Source organism: Numida meleagris, chromosome 16 (assembly GCF_002078875.1).
Source record: "Numida meleagris isolate 19003 breed g44 Domestic line chromosome 16, NumMel1.0, whole genome shotgun sequence".
Lineage (NCBI taxonomy): Eukaryota > Metazoa > Chordata > Aves > Galliformes > Numididae > Numida > Numida meleagris.
This window is the reverse complement of record NC_034424.1, coordinates 252,439-268,092: the sequence shown is the minus strand read 5'-3', so window position 1 is coordinate 268,092 and position 15,654 is coordinate 252,439. Positions and strand designations below refer to the sequence as shown.

The 15,654-nt window shown below is 61.0% G+C and overlaps 4 protein-coding genes across 7 annotated transcripts; all 4 read left to right on the top strand.

The window, feature by feature from the left end:
- On the top strand, positions 27-3,497 carry C8G (complement C8 gamma chain). Of its 3 annotated transcripts, none has more exons than XM_021413683.1 (7): positions 27-545; positions 1,262-1,401; positions 1,946-2,016; positions 2,279-2,386; positions 2,498-2,599; positions 2,861-2,899; positions 3,239-3,497. In XM_021413683.1, exons 1-7 carry the CDS (start codon positions 42-44, stop codon positions 3,250-3,252), a joined length of 978 nt encoding a protein of 325 aa, XP_021269358.1. In that variant the 5' UTR covers positions 27-41; the 3' UTR covers positions 3,253-3,497. The 3 variants fall into 3 exon arrangements, with proteins under 3 accessions (XP_021269358.1, XP_021269357.1, XP_021269359.1); XM_021413682.1 differs by having other exon boundaries at positions 2,267-2,386; XM_021413684.1 differs by lacking the exon at positions 2,861-2,899 and having other exon boundaries at positions 2,267-2,386.
- Positions 5,514-7,651, top strand: LOC110406786 (lipocalin-like). Its single transcript, XM_021413685.1, has 7 exons — positions 5,514-5,757; positions 6,272-6,411; positions 6,530-6,606; positions 6,719-6,832; positions 6,985-7,086; positions 7,240-7,265; positions 7,511-7,651. The coding sequence occupies exons 1-6, from the start codon at positions 5,659-5,661 to the stop codon at positions 7,263-7,265; spliced, it is 558 nt and encodes a 185-aa protein (XP_021269360.1). The 5' UTR covers positions 5,514-5,658; the 3' UTR covers positions 7,511-7,651.
- Positions 8,340-10,859, top strand: LOC110406950 (lipocalin-15-like). The gene is made up of 6 exons (XM_021414073.1): positions 8,340-8,576; positions 9,313-9,452; positions 9,590-9,660; positions 9,865-9,978; positions 10,397-10,498; positions 10,612-10,859. Exons 1-6 carry the CDS (start codon positions 8,481-8,483, stop codon positions 10,635-10,637), a joined length of 549 nt encoding a protein of 182 aa, XP_021269748.1. The 5' UTR covers positions 8,340-8,480; the 3' UTR covers positions 10,638-10,859.
- On the top strand, positions 11,702-14,813 carry LOC110406949 (extracellular fatty acid-binding protein). 2 transcript variants are annotated; one of them, XM_021414071.1, is made up of 7 exons: positions 11,702-11,928; positions 12,118-12,257; positions 12,633-12,703; positions 13,243-13,353; positions 13,724-13,825; positions 14,064-14,089; positions 14,649-14,813. In XM_021414071.1, exons 1-6 carry the CDS (start codon positions 11,794-11,796, stop codon positions 14,087-14,089), a joined length of 585 nt encoding a protein of 194 aa, XP_021269746.1. In that variant the 5' UTR covers positions 11,702-11,793; the 3' UTR covers positions 14,649-14,813. The 2 variants fall into 2 exon arrangements, with proteins under 2 accessions (XP_021269746.1, XP_021269747.1); XM_021414072.1 differs by having other exon boundaries at positions 11,720-11,880.

The window sequence follows — 15,654 nt, the reverse complement described above, 5'->3', positions numbered from 1 at the left end:
CTTCCGCTCCGGTTCCAAGGACCGCTCTGGCCGCCCTCTCGATGGTGCTGCTCTTCCGTTCGCAGCACCAGGCGCGGCGAGCCGAACGCAGCGCGATCGCTATTGGTCGCCCCGCCCCTCTGGAACAAGCCCCGCCCCTCGCGGTCAGACCACACCCCCATGTGCAGGCCCCGCCTGTTGGGGGTCTCCCAGGCCGTGGGCAGTGGGTGTGTGGCATCAGCGTGGCCGCACTGCACACTACTGCCCCGTGGGGCTCTGAGCCCCCTACCCTACCTCAGCTGCTCACAGGGGAGGCCCCATGCAGCTCCAGCCCGGCCCCCAGCTCTGTGCCTCCTGACCTCCTGTGCCGTGACCTCGTGCCCGCTCGGCTGTGCCTGGCCACGCCACTTCCCAGCATGGGGCCCTGCTGTGCCATGGCTGCCCCACGCATCCTCCTGCTCCTCACCCTGCTCCTCTCCACGCCGTGGGGACAGGGGCAGCGGCCGCCACCTCTCCGCAGCCCTCTGAAGGAAGTGGTGACTGAGGGGAACTTCAGCCTCAGAGAGGTGAGGCCAGGCCAGGAGCCCCCCGTGGGGTGGGGGCACTGGGAGCAGCACTGGGGCTGCAGTGTGGCCCCCAATGCACCCCTTCCCAAAGGGGCCCCAAAGTGTCCCCCCAACCCACGCTTGGCCCTGCAGCATGTCTCAGCCCCTGGGAGTCGTGGCAGTTCCTGCTGCCTGCACAGCTCTGCCCCAGGCACAGCCACCCAGGCCTCTGGGTGCCTGAAGAGCTGCCCCATGGGGCTGCCACCCCAGCGGGAGCCCTGCACCAGCCGGGAGCCGCCTACCTGGTTCTTACACCCACCGGGGCCGGCCGCAGGTTTGGGGGCTGCACAATGTTCCTTGGCTTGGGATTGCAACTTGTGGTGGTCTTGGGGCTCATGGGGAGTGTGGGGCTGTGCTGCAGGGGCCCAACTAGGGCTGCAGGGTGGGGGCAGGGCTGCAGGGTGCTTGTCTGCCACATTCTCAGGGCTGTATGCTTGCAGCTGTTGTGTGCCGTGGCGCAATGCCCTGGGCACCCCAGCATGCTGCTGCTCCTGAACAAGGGCCCATGGTGAGGAGCACCCCAGGCATGGGGCCAGGCTGTGGGCAGCAATGCTGAGCGAGGTGGGGCAGCAGAAAACATGGGAGTGGGTGCTCAGCACAATGGGGTGGCAGCAGTCCTGGGTGGGGGTACCCCAGGGCCAGGGCCTGGATGACAGTGCCCACCTGGTGCTGTGCAGCTGGTGGGGAGGTGGTTCCTGGTCGGCATGGCGTCCCGCTGCAGCTACCTGGCAGAGAACAGCCACCGGCTGGAGGCCACAGTGATGACAGTGGCTGTCCCAGATGGGCAGAGCCTGGCCATCAGCACCTTCAGGAAGCTGTGAGTAATGCTGGCTGCTAATGGGATGGGATGCTGCAGATGGGAGATGCTCCAAGGTGGGAGAGCTGCCCTGGAGAGAGGGGATCTCTGGCATGTTTTGTGCTAGCAGTCCTGGGCATGATGGACCCGGTACCCTGCAAGCTGCAGGGCTGCCATCACAGGGTGGACTTAGGGTACCCAGGTGGGATATGAGGCAGGCAGCCTGGGGACACCAGGGCACCAAGCAGGCATGTGACTGCTCCACAGCCACCTGCCCAGGGATCGCTTCCTGAGGGCCCGTGCAGCAGCAGCTCAGCCAGTGTCTGGCTGTCTGTGGGCGCTTGATGGCCATGGAGTGACATAGCTGTGTGAGGTGTCAGGGACAGGAGATGCAAGGAGGGGTAGGGGTGGCTGGGACGCGGTTCTCAGCAGTTGTTGGGCATCCCTTACATCACTGCCCAGTGGAGAAAACCTCCTGAGAAAACACATCCTATGTGCAAGCAGGAAGGGCAGGGCTGGGGGCTGGCTGCAGCCTGCCCTGCACTGCGCTTCTCTTCTTGAACAGGGATGGGCAGTGCTGGGAGATCAGGCAGCGCTATATCCCTGCAGGGGCCCATGGACGCTTCTCTGTGAGAGGTGAGCACAGGGCTGGGTGGGCACCATGGAGTGGGCCCCTCCTGCTCCCATGGGGCTTTGGCACCAGTGTCTTCCCCCAGTGCCTCCCTCTATGCCACCTCTGGGGTCCGAATGTGCCCCTGTGCTGAGTGCTGCCATCAGCAATGCCATGGAGATGTCCGTGCCCTTGGCCCCCAGTCACACCCCTCGTGCCCTCTGATGGTGGCATGAGGCCCTGGGACGGTGCCCAGCTGGGCCACCCCCACCCCAGTGTCCTCCACAGGCCGTGGCTACAACAGCAAGATGGAGGTGATGGTGGGAGAGACGGACCCACGCAGCTATGCCATCATCTACTACCAGGACAGCCAAGGCCTCTCTGTCAAGCTCTACGGTGGGTTGGCACAGGGCGGTGGATGCCTGTGCCCCACGCTGTTCCCCACACCATGCCCAATGTGGCGAGCAGGACCAGCGGCTGGGCTGTGATGGTGGCCTTTCCCTGCAGGCCGCAGCAGCCAGCTCAGCGATGCCGTGGTGGACAAGTTCGAGCAGCGTGCCAGGGCCGTGGGCCTGAGCGAGGACGTGACCCACTACTTCCCCACATACGGTGGGTGCCACATGGCCGCCAGGAGCAGGGGCAGCAGGAGGAGTCCAGTACCGGGTTGGGGTCTGGTACCAGCAGCGTGGGGAGGGGGGGGCACATCCACATTGGTGTGGGCAGCCTGCAGCCCCCTGCCACGTGCATCCCTGTCCCCACGCAGCAGTCTCCTTGGGGAACAGGGATGCAATTACAGGGCCGTCCGCCTGTGTCCCTGGGGCATGTAGCTGGCACAGAGCAGGTGACCACCCCGGGCCCTCTCTCCCACAGGGTTCTGCGACTCTGCAGACGATCTCCACATCCTCAACGGTGAGCATGGCACCACGCTGCCGCAGCCCTGCCCTGCAGTGCTGGCCCAGCACAGGGCAGGGGTCCCTCTGTGCCTCAGTGTGGGGCTGGGAGGTATCAGAGCATCACCCAGCACGGCTGTCAGTCTCACCTTGGCAAAAGAAAGCCCTGTTTGGCCCCTGTGTGGGTCCAGCTGGGCTTAGCAGTGTCTGAACTGGGATGAGGGTTTGGGGTGCGGTGTCTTGGGATGGAGACAACATGAGTGTTCCTGGAGATGGCTGCACCATTTGTTGTTGGTGCCCGGGGAGGCAGAGGTGAGTCCCAGCCCTGGCACCCTCAGCACCTCTCCTTCCCTTCCAGAAACGGAGCCGTAGATGGAGGCAATGTTGCCAGGATGCGCCCAGTACAGATCTCTCACCTCATGCAGCTGCCCATGGACACGACCATGCAGGGACGAGCTGGGGCTTGGCCAGACCCCACTGCTGCTCTGCAGTGCTGGAGCACATCCTGGGCTCCCCTGTTCCTCCAGCCTGGCTGTATCACCCCATGGATTTATGCCCTTTGCCCCATGCCCTGCAGCAGCCAGTGACACCCCAATAAACACAAGGAAAACCTCTGAGTCTAGGCAAGGCAGACTTCCCAGCAGCCTGCAGCAGCATGGCATGGGGAGCTCATAGCACTTGGTGCCCTGGGGCTGAGGGGCATGAGGAGCACTGGGAACCTGCAGTGGGTCAGCTCTTCCCTCCAGGGACCCCAGGGGAGGAAAACGCGGCCTTGCAGCTGTCCTGCTTCCCGCCCCCAGGGCTGGTAAAACAACCGTGTCCCTGTCCAGGCCCTGGGGACTCTGGTCTCCAAGAGGCTGCTGCTACCCGGGCCAGACCCCTGGGAGTGCCCAGCTGACAGCCAGGCAGGGGATATGCCTCAAGTCCTCTGTGCAGTCTGCGGGCTGTGGGGTTAACCCTGGGGGCTCAGGGCCCCCAGCAGCCTGACACATGTCCAACCTGGCAGGGCTGTTTTGGTTCCAACCTCCCAGTGCAAGCTGGAGTTGGAGGGAAGGGGGCACACCCCGAGAGGAGCCCCCAGCCATTTCTGCTGATGCAGCAGCAGACTGGAAAGCCCCTTCCCTGCAGCCTCTGGGGTGGGAGCAGCCCTCTGCCCCCAGCATGGGCGTTTTGCAATCTTAGCGGAAACTGGTAACACATGTTGTTTATCAGGGGCTTATGTAAGGAACTGCCACGTGACCTGTCCAAAGCCAGCCGCTGTCCCGCTGCCCACGTGTGGGGCAGCCATGTCTGGCCAAGCTCACAGAGCCGCCAGGCCTCCTGCCAAGCCCGCTGCCTTGGAGCTGGGGCACTATGGGCCCTGGGCTGCCCAGTACAGCTTGCTTCACCCAGCATGGTGCTGCTGCCCAGAAGTGGCAGAATCATGGTGGAGGCATGGCATGGCGATGGGAACCACGAGCTCTTCCAGGCCAGCCTGCAGCCATCTGGCATCAACCCCTTGGGACCCCCCCGCACTCCTCAGCATCTCTGCCAGGCACACAGGGTCCTGCATGCCTCCATTTCCCAATGGAGAGAGCTCTTCCCAGATTCCTGCTCCCTGAGGGGCTCACACAAACCAAGGGTGAGCTCAGCCCTGGGCTGAGAGTGGCACACAGGGGCCTGGGGCGCTCTCATGATGCTCTGTCCTGCCCAGCTCAGCTTTTGTTTTGTTTTAATAAATCCACATCAGCAGGGCCAGCCCAGCCCCCAGCGCATGTTGTGTAGCACAGGCTTGGCTCGCAGCTGGATGCGGAGAAGGGAATGTACTCAGGCAGCTGGGCAGGGTGGGCTGCCGAGAGGAAAAAAACAGCTGCTATGAAAACATGCTCCTTATGTAAAGAGCCTTGGCAGGGCTGTGCCGCAGGGAGAGCCACAGGCTGGCAGGAGCACCTGCCAGAGCCATGGCCCTGGGGCAGCACGACCTGCCTGGTGCTCTGTTCCATGCAGTCCTGCCCAGCCGCACAGGGCCACTGGTGACAGCAGTGATCCCAGCCCTCATCCTGCTGCAGCCCCAAGCCAACAGGGACAGCTGCTCCTGGAGAAGGGTGCGGGGTGACATAGGGGATCTAACTGTGTGCCGGTGGCTGGGAGCTGGCTCTCAGGGTCCCACAGCACCCCAGCTTTCCATCAGGGTGCTCCGGAGCTGCTTACCCTGGTAGGACACTGAGATGCTGCTTTAGGCAACGCAGGGACTGGGGTCAGTGGAAGGCAGGGCGTTCCCATGGGAGTATTCAAAGGAGCCCACAGATCCCATGGATCAGATCAGGACCTGGCAGGCATTTGGTGCTGTGCTTGGGCCCCTCTCTGGGTCTGAACGAGGTTTTTCTGCAAGGCAGGGGCAGGCAGCAAGACCTGACCCCTGGTGCTGCCCCCCTGGTGTCCCCATGCTCTGCCCATGGCAGCCCCTCTTCCCTGAGTCCCTGTGCTGCACAGCCCTGGGGCAGGGATAGCCAGCGAACTGGCGGCCAGCTGTGTTTGTGCTGCAGAGCAGCTTGGCACCCCGAGGCAAACATGTAATATCAACAGGAAGGAAAAATTCGCAGGTTCCCAGCCTGCCCTTTGGATTCAGCTCTCGCCCCTGTTTCTGCTTGCATAACGGCACGGGGGGAGACAGGGCTGGCCTGCCTGCCTCACCGGCCCCCTGGGGCCGCCGCGCTGCCTGTCCATAAATAGCGGCTCAGCGCTGTGTCCAGCACTGCCTGCAGTTTCTGCTCGGCTCAGCTCTGCTCGGCTGGGGACATGCAAGCCACGCTGCTCAGCATCCTGGGGCTGGCCCTGCTTGGGGCTCTGCACGCGCAGAACAGCATTCCCGTGCAAGCTGAATTCCAGCAGGACAAGGTGATCCAGTCTGGCCAGCCTTGCTGTGTGGGGTCGGGGTGTGTGGGGTGCTCATCTCCCCAGAAATGTGCAGCAAGGGGGGTACTGGTGGACTGGGGGCCCTACTGCCCTGGGCACAGGGAGGAGGGGGCACCTGCTGCATCCTCAGCCCAGCACTGGAATCCCACCAAGCTGGGAAATAGGCTGCACTACTAGGTCCTGCAAGGAGCCCCCGGGGGAGTCTGGGTGGCACAGCTGCCCCAAATAAGTGAGGGGGAAGGGGACACGTCCACGCTGACCCCAGCCTGGGCTTGACCATGGTCTTGGCTGCCATTTGCCACAGAGTCCTGGCCCCTTCTGTGTGCTGTGAACGAATGCAAATGGCACTTCTGCTCTGGGTGGCCCTGTCCTCCCAGCAGGACTTCGGATGATGGGGAGGGCAGCAAGGTGCTCAGTTAGCCAGGGCTCTGCCTGCCCTGAAGGCTGCAGCACGGTACGGCTCTCCTGCCCAGCTCTGAGCAGAGGTTGTGTGCAGCTTGCGGGGAGATGGTACAGCATCGGCCTGGCCTCCAACTCCAACTGGTTCAAGGACAAGAAGCACCTGATGAAGATGTGTACCACAGACATCGCTGTCACTGCAGACGGCAACATGGAGGTCACCTCCACCTACCCCAAGTACGGGTGGCGGGGAGCCGCGGGGGCATAGCGCAGTGCTGGGGGCTGCCAGGAGGGCACTGGGGGTGCTGAGCTCCACCCCCTGTGGTCCTGCTGATGGCCCTGTGCTGCTCTCCAGGGGTGATCAGTGTGAGAAGAGGAACAGCCTCTATATCCAGACGGAGCAGCCTGGGCGGTTCAGCTACACCAGCCCACGTGAGCCTCTGGGCCCTGGTCCCAGCCCTGCAGTGGGGCAGCAATGTGGCCCTTGGGGGTGGGGGGCCTGGGCTCAGCACTGGGCTGAGCGGTGCCCCCTCCATCCCTGCAGGCTGGGGCAGCAACCATGACATCCGTGTGGTGGAGACCAACTACGACGAGTATGCCCTGGTGGCCACCCAGATCTCCAAGAGCACTGGCTCCTCGAACATGGTGCTGCTCTACAGTACGTCCCTGCACCGGCCCCCTGCTGCCGGGGCCCCCGGGCTTTCCTCAGAGGGGATCAGTCCTGCAGGAGGGGGCAATGGGACAGCACCTCTGGGCTGGGTCCCCCTCCTCTGGCTCCCCAAGGCTGCCCTCACCCTGCTCTTGCTGCAGGCCGCACCAAGGAGCTTGCACCCCAGCGCCTGGAGAGGTTCATGCAGTTCTCCCGAGAGCAGGGCTTGAAGGACGAGGAGATCCTCATCCTGCCCCAGACAGGTAAGAGTGGGCAGCCAACAGTGGCCCCTGGCTGTGCTCAGCCCATAGGGATGGAGGGAGGAGTTGGGGGCCCTCGGAGGATTGTGCCAGGTCCTGGGGCAGTAGTGCCCCTACCCACGGTGAAGCTGGTCTCTGCTTTTCTTCCTTCTGCAGACAAGTGCATGGCAGATGCTGCCTAGGTGAGTCCTGGCCTCGCTGGGGGCTGTGGGGTGCCCAGCACCTCCCCACCCTGCAGAGCTCTGGTGCCGTCAGCCTATGGGGCTGCTCAGCTCTCACTGGGGCATCACCCGTCTCCCTTTGGGGTACCCCCCACCCATCCCCATGAGGTGGCCCTGCATGGGGGGTGTGGGGCTGGCAGAGGAACTGTCACCCCATTCCCCCCCCACCAGCTCAGCGACACTCGTATCCCCTCTCTCCCATGCAGGCTGCTGCTGGATGGAGCCCCAAGAGCACCATGAGCCGACAGCCACCCCATCCCGAGCCCAGAGCCGTATCCACCTTTGCTTCCTGGCTTTGCACCTTGCATCTCCTGCCCCTGTCCTTATTAAAGCCCATATAAACCACTGTTCCCTTGCTCGTGTCTGTTGGGTTGTTGTAGGGTGGGTGCCCAGTGGGCCTTCCTGGAGTCCTGCTTAGTTGAGGTTGGGAGGCACAGGGTTTGTACCCTGTGCGTGCTCACATGGTGCCGCCTGGCGATTAAACCTGCCCCATCTGGGACACAGGGGTCCCAGGGCTGAGAAGGGCTGTGGGGATCAGCTCCCATCTGCCACCTTGGCCACCCCAGCCTCCCTGCCTCTGTTTCCCCTCTGGAGAGTAGGCTGGCTGCATGGGCATACGGCAATGAGTGATCACAGATCACTTTGGGGATCTCCAAAACCACGGCGGGATAGACACAAAACAGAGCAATGGCTGTGAGCACTGGATGTCATTCTGCCCCAGCTGCCCCAGTGCTCTCTGTGTTGTGACCCTGAGTCCTGCCCTGGAGCGGGGTCTGTGCTCAGGGGCTCCAGGCTGCAGCTTAAACCCAGACTTGAGCCCCATCCCACTGCTCTCCCCATCCTGACACAGCTGGATCCTGGGAGGGAAGCCAGGGGACAGCTCTGCACCCATAGCCCCTTCCTTTGTCCCACTTTGCCACAGGCAGCGCCAGTCCCCATCACACTCCATGCTGGGTCTCACACAATGCTGCATTCATCTGGGACGGAGCATTTAGACTGGGAAGGGGCCAAAGCTGTCACCTAACACGGGGACAACTTATCACTGTTCTTGTGTAACCTGTTGCATAAAGTGGGGTGGGGTGGAGGGTACTGCCAGCAGTGGGGGCTATAAAGGTTGGTGCGGGGAAAGGCAGCACCGTGCAGCCTCTCCTGCAGCATCCAGACCCCAAAGCAAGGATGACAGCGGTGCTGCCGAGCCTGGTGCTGACCCTGCTCTGCGTGCTGCGGGCAGGGGCTGAGGTCCCTGTGCAGCTGGACTTTGACACCAAGAAGGTAACGGCATAGGGTGCCAGCCTGCCTGGGCTGGGACAGCACAGCAGTGCTGCATCCCCAGGCACCCTCTGATCTCAGCTCAGAGTCTGCTCCAGAGCCTCTGCTGTGAGGCCATGGGTACCTGTGCACAACCAGGCAAGTGCTGGACCACTGCGCTGGCCCCGCTGCAGAAATACAACACCCTGGGGCTATGGTGGCCCTGGGAATGCGGAGCTGCCCCAGGGAACATGGGCTGAATGCCATGCTCACCTCCGTGGCACAGGGCAGGAGTGCTCTGTGTGCAGGGGGGTGGCAGGTCACCATGCTATGTTTGGCTGGTCCCTACAGCAGGAGGCATGTCCCTGCGTGGAATGGCAGGTCCCCATTGGAGGTGGCAGGTTCCTGCAATGGGGTGGCAGGTCCCTGTGGCATGTGACAGTATGACAGGTTCCTGCAATGGGGTGGCAGGTACCCCAGGGCAGGTGGCAGGTGCCTACAGTACATGACAGGTTCCTGTGATGGGGTGGCAAGTCCCTATGGCAGCTGACAGGTCCCTGACCGCAAGCTGATGGGGCCCCATGGTGGGTACCAGTCCCCCAGGCAGGTGGCAGGTCCCAGTGGCAGGTGGCATGTCCCCGTGATGGGGTGGCAGGTCTTCCACCACAAGCTGACAGGAATCCATGGTGGGTATAGGTCCCCTGACAGGTGGTAGCTCCCCAGATCTTCCCCAAACCCTGGCAATGATGGCTCGCTGCAGTTTGCAGGGATGTGGCACCTCATGGCTGCTGTTTCCAACTGCCCTGTGTTCCTGAGCATGAAGGACAAGATGACATCATCTGTCACCACCATCGGCTTCACACCAGAGGGACACATGACCATGGAGACTGTCATCCCGCTGTGAGTCCCGTTGCAGTGGTGCCCCCTGGGCCGGGCACTGCCCAAGCTGTGGGCTGCATGGCCCTGCATGTTCCACTGCCTGGCGTGCCACCCGCTGGCTCCTAGCCTCATTTGCTGTTTCAATTTTCCCCTTCCAGGCCAGAAGTATGCAAGATGATTACGATGCTGTTCCAGCGCGGCAGGCAGGCAGGGCACTACATCGGCACAGGTATGCGTGGGCACAGGGCCCTGAAATGCAGAGCAGACGGCGCCTGTCCTGCTCTGCCTGGGGGCAGCAGGACGTGGGTCAGCTCTTCAGCCTCCACCCGTGACTGCACACAGCTGCTGGCTCTGCGGGGCACCTCCCTTGCCAGACCCCAGTGGGCACATTTGCAGCCACGGCCTGACTGGGCGCACTCTGGGATTCTTTTAGAAAAGGGAGAGAAGAGGGATCTACGCGTGATGGACACAGACTATGAGCACTACGCCATCGTGTACTCCCAGCAGGAAGACAGCCAGAAGTCCAGCACCATGCTGCAGCTCTACAGTAGGTGCCCATCCCATGGGGGGGCAGCAGGGCTGGGGCCCCGCATTGCCGCCCATGGCCACTACATCAGCACCCAACATGCCAGCACCTACCAGTGCCCAGGGTGTCCATTTTGGGGTGAACAAAATGTGACATTGGCAATACCCCCAGTTTGCATCATTTTGAACTAAATCCCCACCTGTGGCGTGCCACTCGAGCTGCAGACCCCCAGAGCTGCTGGGGCTGCATGGGGGGGTGTACCCCCCCAGGGTGGGTCCCCATCCTCTGCTGCCGGCCACAGAGGTGCCTGGTGGCCATCCTGCACCTCATCCCCTAGAGCTTTGCCCATCCCTGGGATCTCACTGTGGGACCCCCCCCAGGTGCGGTGCTGGCTGTAGGGCCCCTCGCTCACAGCCCCCGCCTTGGTCTCTGCCTCCAGCAAGGAATCAGGACATGAGCCCACAGCTCCTGCAGAAGTTCAAGGAGCTCTTCCACTCCATGGGCCTGACTCAGGACATGCTGGCCGTGCTGCCGCACTCGGGTGAGTGTCAGGAGGGAGGTGGCATTCATGTCCCCTCTGTGTGGGGATGCTCCGCGGGGACATGGGGCTCGCGGTGTGGAGCCATGCTCATCCCTATCCTCTTGGCTGAACAGATCGATGCACCAAGACTCGCAGGTGAGCGCAGGCAAGGATGTGCAGCCCCCCAAGTGCCTGCTGACCCCCATCCGTCTGTCCGTCCATCTGTCTTGCCTCCCTGCATCCGAGGGACTGACACAGGGCTATGTGTCCCTGGGATCTGGCTCAGAGCCCACTCCATGCTGCCCCTTCCCACCCCTCCCAGTCCTGCTGCTCCATGCTGGGAGCACACCTCTCCCGTTGAAATAAACCAGTGCAGAAGCTGCCCCTGAGCTCAGTGCTTCTGTTGTCAGGGCTGGGGGTGCTGTCAGCACCGGACCCAACACCACAGGACAGCCTGGGGACTCCTTTGCTGAGTGGTTTGCAGAGCCCACCCAGCGTGGGGAGCCCAGCCCAGTGGGCAGAGTGGGCAGTGGGCAGCCCCCAGGACACTCAGCTCCCTGCCCAGGTGAGCACGGGGCCTCCCCACGTCTACCCAGGGCCCCCATGTCTGCCTGCCACCCGCTGCCCCATCTGCCTGCTGGCAAAGAGCTGTGGGAGCAGTAAGGCCATGCCCCCATCCCCTCTGCATTTCCCAGCAAGTGGTGGCCGAGGAAGGTGGGGTCCCTCTGCGCACACCCGGGTGTGGGGTTTGTGAGGATGCAACACGAGCCCTTCGGAACCTTGGAGCCTGCAGGAGCCAGGGCAGAGGGGCAGCGTACCCTGGCCAGGAGGGCACACATGACAGCGGCACGCTGGCACCCTGCGCTGGCATCTAGGTGTGGGGGTGACAGCGGGAGCGGCCTTGGGGCAGGTGCCAGTCACTGCTGTGCCGGGGCTGCCTGTGGACGCTGTGCCGGGAATGACCTCCCTGCTTCTCCCGGCAGTTCTCAGCCGGGAAACAAGAAGTACCTTTATTCTTTCACAAGAGACTTAAACAACAAGAAAATCTTCATTTTCTGCTGTGGTGCAATAGCGGTCCTGCAACCCCGCTACTCAGACCTCTCCTCAGGGCTTGCAACACTTTCCGCTTTCCGTAAGACTGTTTACCCTGGGATGGTTTCAGCTCCCACACCAGCACCTCGCCCCACGCCAACAATAGCACAGCTCTCCGTGCAGCACAGCACGCAGTGCGGGGGCACGGGGGCGGGCACAGCCCTATAAAGCCAACAGCACCAGGACCGCTCCCCAACCTGCGGTGACGCCGGAGGCTGCACAAGATGAGGACGCTGGCAATGAGCCTGGGGCTGGCCCTGCTCTGCTTGCTGCACACAGAGGCTGCAGCCACAGAGCCAGACAGGAGCGAGGTGACCTGCGGAATACCGGGGAAGGGATCGTGGGCTCTGCTCACCGGGGTAGGGATGGGAGGACCTTTTGGTGGCTGGGGATGGCTGGGGACGCAACAGCCAAAGCTAGAAGCACTGCACACCCAGCCCCAGCACCGTGATGGAGCAGGGGTTTAGGTGCCAGGATGGGATGCAGGTACCCAGAAAGGGACAGATCCTGCCAGGTTCTCCAAGCTCACAGCCCATCCCCACTGCCAGATTGCAGGGAAATGGTATATCGTTGCTCTGGCCTCCAACTCCGAGTTCCTCCTGCGTGAGAAGAGCAAGCTGAAGATGGCAATGGCCAGAATCTCTTTCCTGGGAGAGGATGAGCTGAAGGTCTCCTATGCTGTCCCCAAGTAAGTACCAGGTGCTTTTCTCCCTGGGCTTTGGTCAGTGGGTGTCCACTCAGGTGCCCCTACCCAGTACACCCACAGACCTGGAGAGGGACTGAATCGAGGCACCAGCTGACAGCAGCTGAAGGTCTTCTCTGCTGCCCCATTTAAGTGCCAGGTGCTATTTTCCCTGTCCTACTCTGGCACCCAATGCTGCACAAGTGACAGCTCTCTCCCGGACACACCATCCTCTATCAGCACCTCCTGTGTTGGAGGTGGTGTCCCTGACTCCAGAGCTCATGTCCTGGGGTGGGGAACCTCACCCCCACAGGGAAAAAACCAGGTGGCTCTGAGCACACCTTGAGCATGAGTGACATGGCATTCTTACTTGCCTTGCAGCCCAGAGGGATGCAGGAAATGGGAGACAACTTTCAAGAAGACCAGTGATGATGGTGAAGTCTACTACTCAGGTGAGTGGGGAACGAGTCATGGGCAGAGTCAGGGGCACACCAATTGTCCCTGGAACCTGGGACATCCCCCACCACTGGTCCCAGCCACCCACTCAGTCCCACTCCATGCCAGGGCCATGCCCCATCAGCACTGGCTTCTGCTGGGAAGCTGCTCTGCAGGAGTACAGCCACATGCAGCATGAGCCTAACTGTGGGCGAAGCAGAATCATCCTGCAACAGGGACAAAACAGCAGTGCTTTCCCCCATCTCCTGCCCAAGTGCTAGTCCCAAATTGGCCAGGCTGCTCTGCTGCCCACAGTGGCCACCCCCAGATCCTCCTGCACTCAAGGTTCTGGTTGCTCCACTGTGTCGTGATCTGTGGGCTCTCCAGGCTTTTGGAGGAGCCTTACCAAGAGGGAAAGACAGGAGGGGGGATGCAGCAGAAATACGGGCTGGATGGATCAATGAATGGGCATTTGCATTCTTATAGTCCTTTTGCAATACAGGAACTCCCAGGGGCATGTAGCAAATTTTTCACTTTGCTCCATATCTTTTTTCAGAGAAAGCTGAGAAAATGGTGGAAGTGCTGGACACTGACTACAAGAGCTATGCAGTAATCTTTGCAACTAGGGTGAAGGATGGGAAGACCTTGCACATGATGAGGCTCTACAGTGCGTGGCCAAGCTGGGGCTGTGGGCACAAGGGGTGGGGGGGGGTGGGCATGGAGATACCTTGTGCTGCAACTGTCCATGTGCCGGTTCTGGTGTAGGAGGCGGCTCATGCTGCTGCATGGCCCCACAAGTCAGGGGGAAGTGGAAGAAGCAGCAGTTTGTGGCTAGGTCTCAGGTTTCTGCCCTGTGCCAGGTATCCATAGCCTTGGTAAGTCATTTAGTGAAACAGAGCTAAGAGCTGGGGTCCTGCTGCAAGGAGAGGTCAGAAAGGGTGGGGATGGGATCCAAGAGACACTGCTGCCCGGGGACACTGCTGCCAGGGAATCATCTGTCCCACCCAGCCAGCAGCTAACTCCTTCCTTGCCTTCAGGCAAAAGCCGTGAGGTGGACCCTGCAGCCGCAGCGATCTTCAGGAAGCTTGCTAGGGAGCGGAACTACACCGATGAGATGGTCACCATGCTGCCCAGCCAAGGTGAGTATGGCCAAGCACTGTGTTCGAAGCCACCAGGCTGGCTCAGTCCTTAGGGGGAGCCTGAACGGGCTGGCAGGGACTGGCTGGTGGTGCAGGCAGCCAGGAGGTGATGAGGGGCTTGGCACACCATTACTTCTGTCTTGCTCATATTCCTGGGTTGTCTGCCTCCTGCTGTGGGTGCTAAATGGGACTGGCAAGACCACAGTCCTGCATTCAGCCTTTCTCTTTATTTTCACAGAGGAATGCAGCATCGATGAAGTGTAGGTGAGTTGCTACAGTGCAATGCAGTATTTGCAAAGTATCCTCACGTGGAAATTTCCCCCTTGGTACCCTAACAAGGGCCACCATGAGTTCCTCAAATTGCTCTGGGGGCTGAGTTGTTTGAAGATGTGCTGGAGCACACAACCAGGTAGGATGGATTCTTTTGGAGCTTTCCTGCAGTGGGGAGCACAGGGCTGCAATGGAGATGCAGCTGCCTGATGGTGGGCAGCGACACCTGAACCAAAACCTGCTCAGTGGAGAAATGGCTGATGAGTTCATCCAGTGGCAAGGGCCAGGATGCTGGTTCTTGCCAAGGGGACTGCAATGAGGTGAACCAGCAAAACTGGCAAATCGGGGTTGGTGTCTCACCATGCAAATCATGGTGGCTGTCAGCCCACTGCACAGCACTAGCATCGATTTCCCGCTACAACAGTGCACATTCAGTTCTAGGGATAGGCTAGAAACTCATCTCTGGAGATGGCTGAAGCCTACAGAGAGCCCTGCCTACTCTGTTGACCTCCCTTCTGAAATACTCAGCACACCTCTCTTGTCTGTTTTCCAGGCGGCACGTGATGGCTGATGGATGCTGCTTCCCAGACAAAACAAGACTAATGTGCCAAAGCTCCAGGCTGCTGCTCTGCTGCCCCTATCATGGCTCTGAGGCATGTCCTGCTTCACCAGCACACTGTCCCTCTTTTTGCCAAAATAAACAGAAACTTTCCCAAGAGCTTGGTGTGAGTGTCTGGGGAGAATGTGGGGTGTCTGGGCAGGTGCTGCCGCCTGCTGTCCTCCTGGGGTTTGTGGATGGAAGGAAAACAACCAGGGGAGATCCTGCAGTGAGCTCACCGCAGTGGATCCGCATCCCTGCTGCTCTCTGCTGACATGGACATTGGCACGGTCTGTGCCAGCACTGAGCTCAGAGGGATTTTCACAGACGCATCTTCCCCATCACGGGGACTGGGAAAATATGGTTGAGAAACTTCCCCTCCCTGTCTTGGCGCTGAGCAGAACTGGGAGCTGGACAGGTCCAGGCAGTGGCTGGGCAGGGGAGCCCGCTGGGACTTCCAAAGCCAGCGTCACCTCTGCCTTCTTTGGGAAGGAGCCCAGTGCTTCCAGCAGAAATTTGCCCTCCAGCTCAGTCTGGACAGGAACAGCTCAGAACCTGCTGTGCTTCCAAGAACTCTGGGCCCATATGTGGCTTTGCCTTAGGCTTGTTTTCAGTACACTGATGTTTCACAACATCCTGCTGCCAGCAACACCCTTCTCCAAGAGGTCCCTGTGACAGGGGGTCCCAGTGTCCCCACACTGTGTTCCAGCCAAATATTTCCTTCCTGACATGTGCGGGCATCACCCAGCCTGGAGGGAGTGAAATCATTCCTCTCTGCCACTTGCATTTCCCACTCCTCCTTTTGCCCATCTACTTTCTCCCCATGTCCAACTGGCTGTCCAGAGCAACTCTGCACACCAGCTTCATTTCTGACCCTTTTCTGGGTGCAACACTCCTTCCTGCAGAGTGGGGAACTGTCCTTACTGTGGGCTTCACGATCCACACTGAGCCTAGCTGGTGT

Coding starts and splice junctions, on each gene's coding strand:
- C8G (XM_021413682.1), top strand. CDS start 42: ATGGTGCTGCTCTTCCGTTCGCAGCACCAGGCGCGGCGAGCCGAACGC. Junction 1,402..1,945: donor ATCAGCACCTTCAGGAAGCT/GTGAGTAATGCT, acceptor CTTCTTGAACAG/GGATGGGCAGTGCTGGGAGA. Junction 2,387..2,497: donor CCTCTCTGTCAAGCTCTACG/GTGGGTTGGCAC, acceptor CTTTCCCTGCAG/GCCGCAGCAGCCAGCTCAGC.
- LOC110406786 (XM_021413685.1), top strand. CDS start 5,659: ATGCAAGCCACGCTGCTCAGCATCCTGGGGCTGGCCCTGCTTGGGGCT. Junction 6,412..6,529: donor GTCACCTCCACCTACCCCAA/GTACGGGTGGCG, acceptor GCTGCTCTCCAG/GGGTGATCAGTGTGAGAAGA. Junction 7,087..7,239: donor CCTCATCCTGCCCCAGACAG/GTAAGAGTGGGC, acceptor TTCCTTCTGCAG/ACAAGTGCATGGCAGATGCT.
- LOC110406950 (XM_021414073.1), top strand. CDS start 8,481: ATGACAGCGGTGCTGCCGAGCCTGGTGCTGACCCTGCTCTGCGTGCTG. Junction 9,453..9,589: donor ATGGAGACTGTCATCCCGCT/GTGAGTCCCGTT, acceptor TTCCCCTTCCAG/GCCAGAAGTATGCAAGATGA. Junction 9,661..9,864: donor AGGGCACTACATCGGCACAG/GTATGCGTGGGC, acceptor GGATTCTTTTAG/AAAAGGGAGAGAAGAGGGAT.
- LOC110406949 (XM_021414071.1), top strand. CDS start 11,794: ATGAGGACGCTGGCAATGAGCCTGGGGCTGGCCCTGCTCTGCTTGCTG. Junction 12,704..13,242: donor TGGTGAAGTCTACTACTCAG/GTGAGTGGGGAA, acceptor ATCTTTTTTCAG/AGAAAGCTGAGAAAATGGTG. Junction 13,354..13,723: donor GCACATGATGAGGCTCTACA/GTGCGTGGCCAA, acceptor CCTTGCCTTCAG/GCAAAAGCCGTGAGGTGGAC.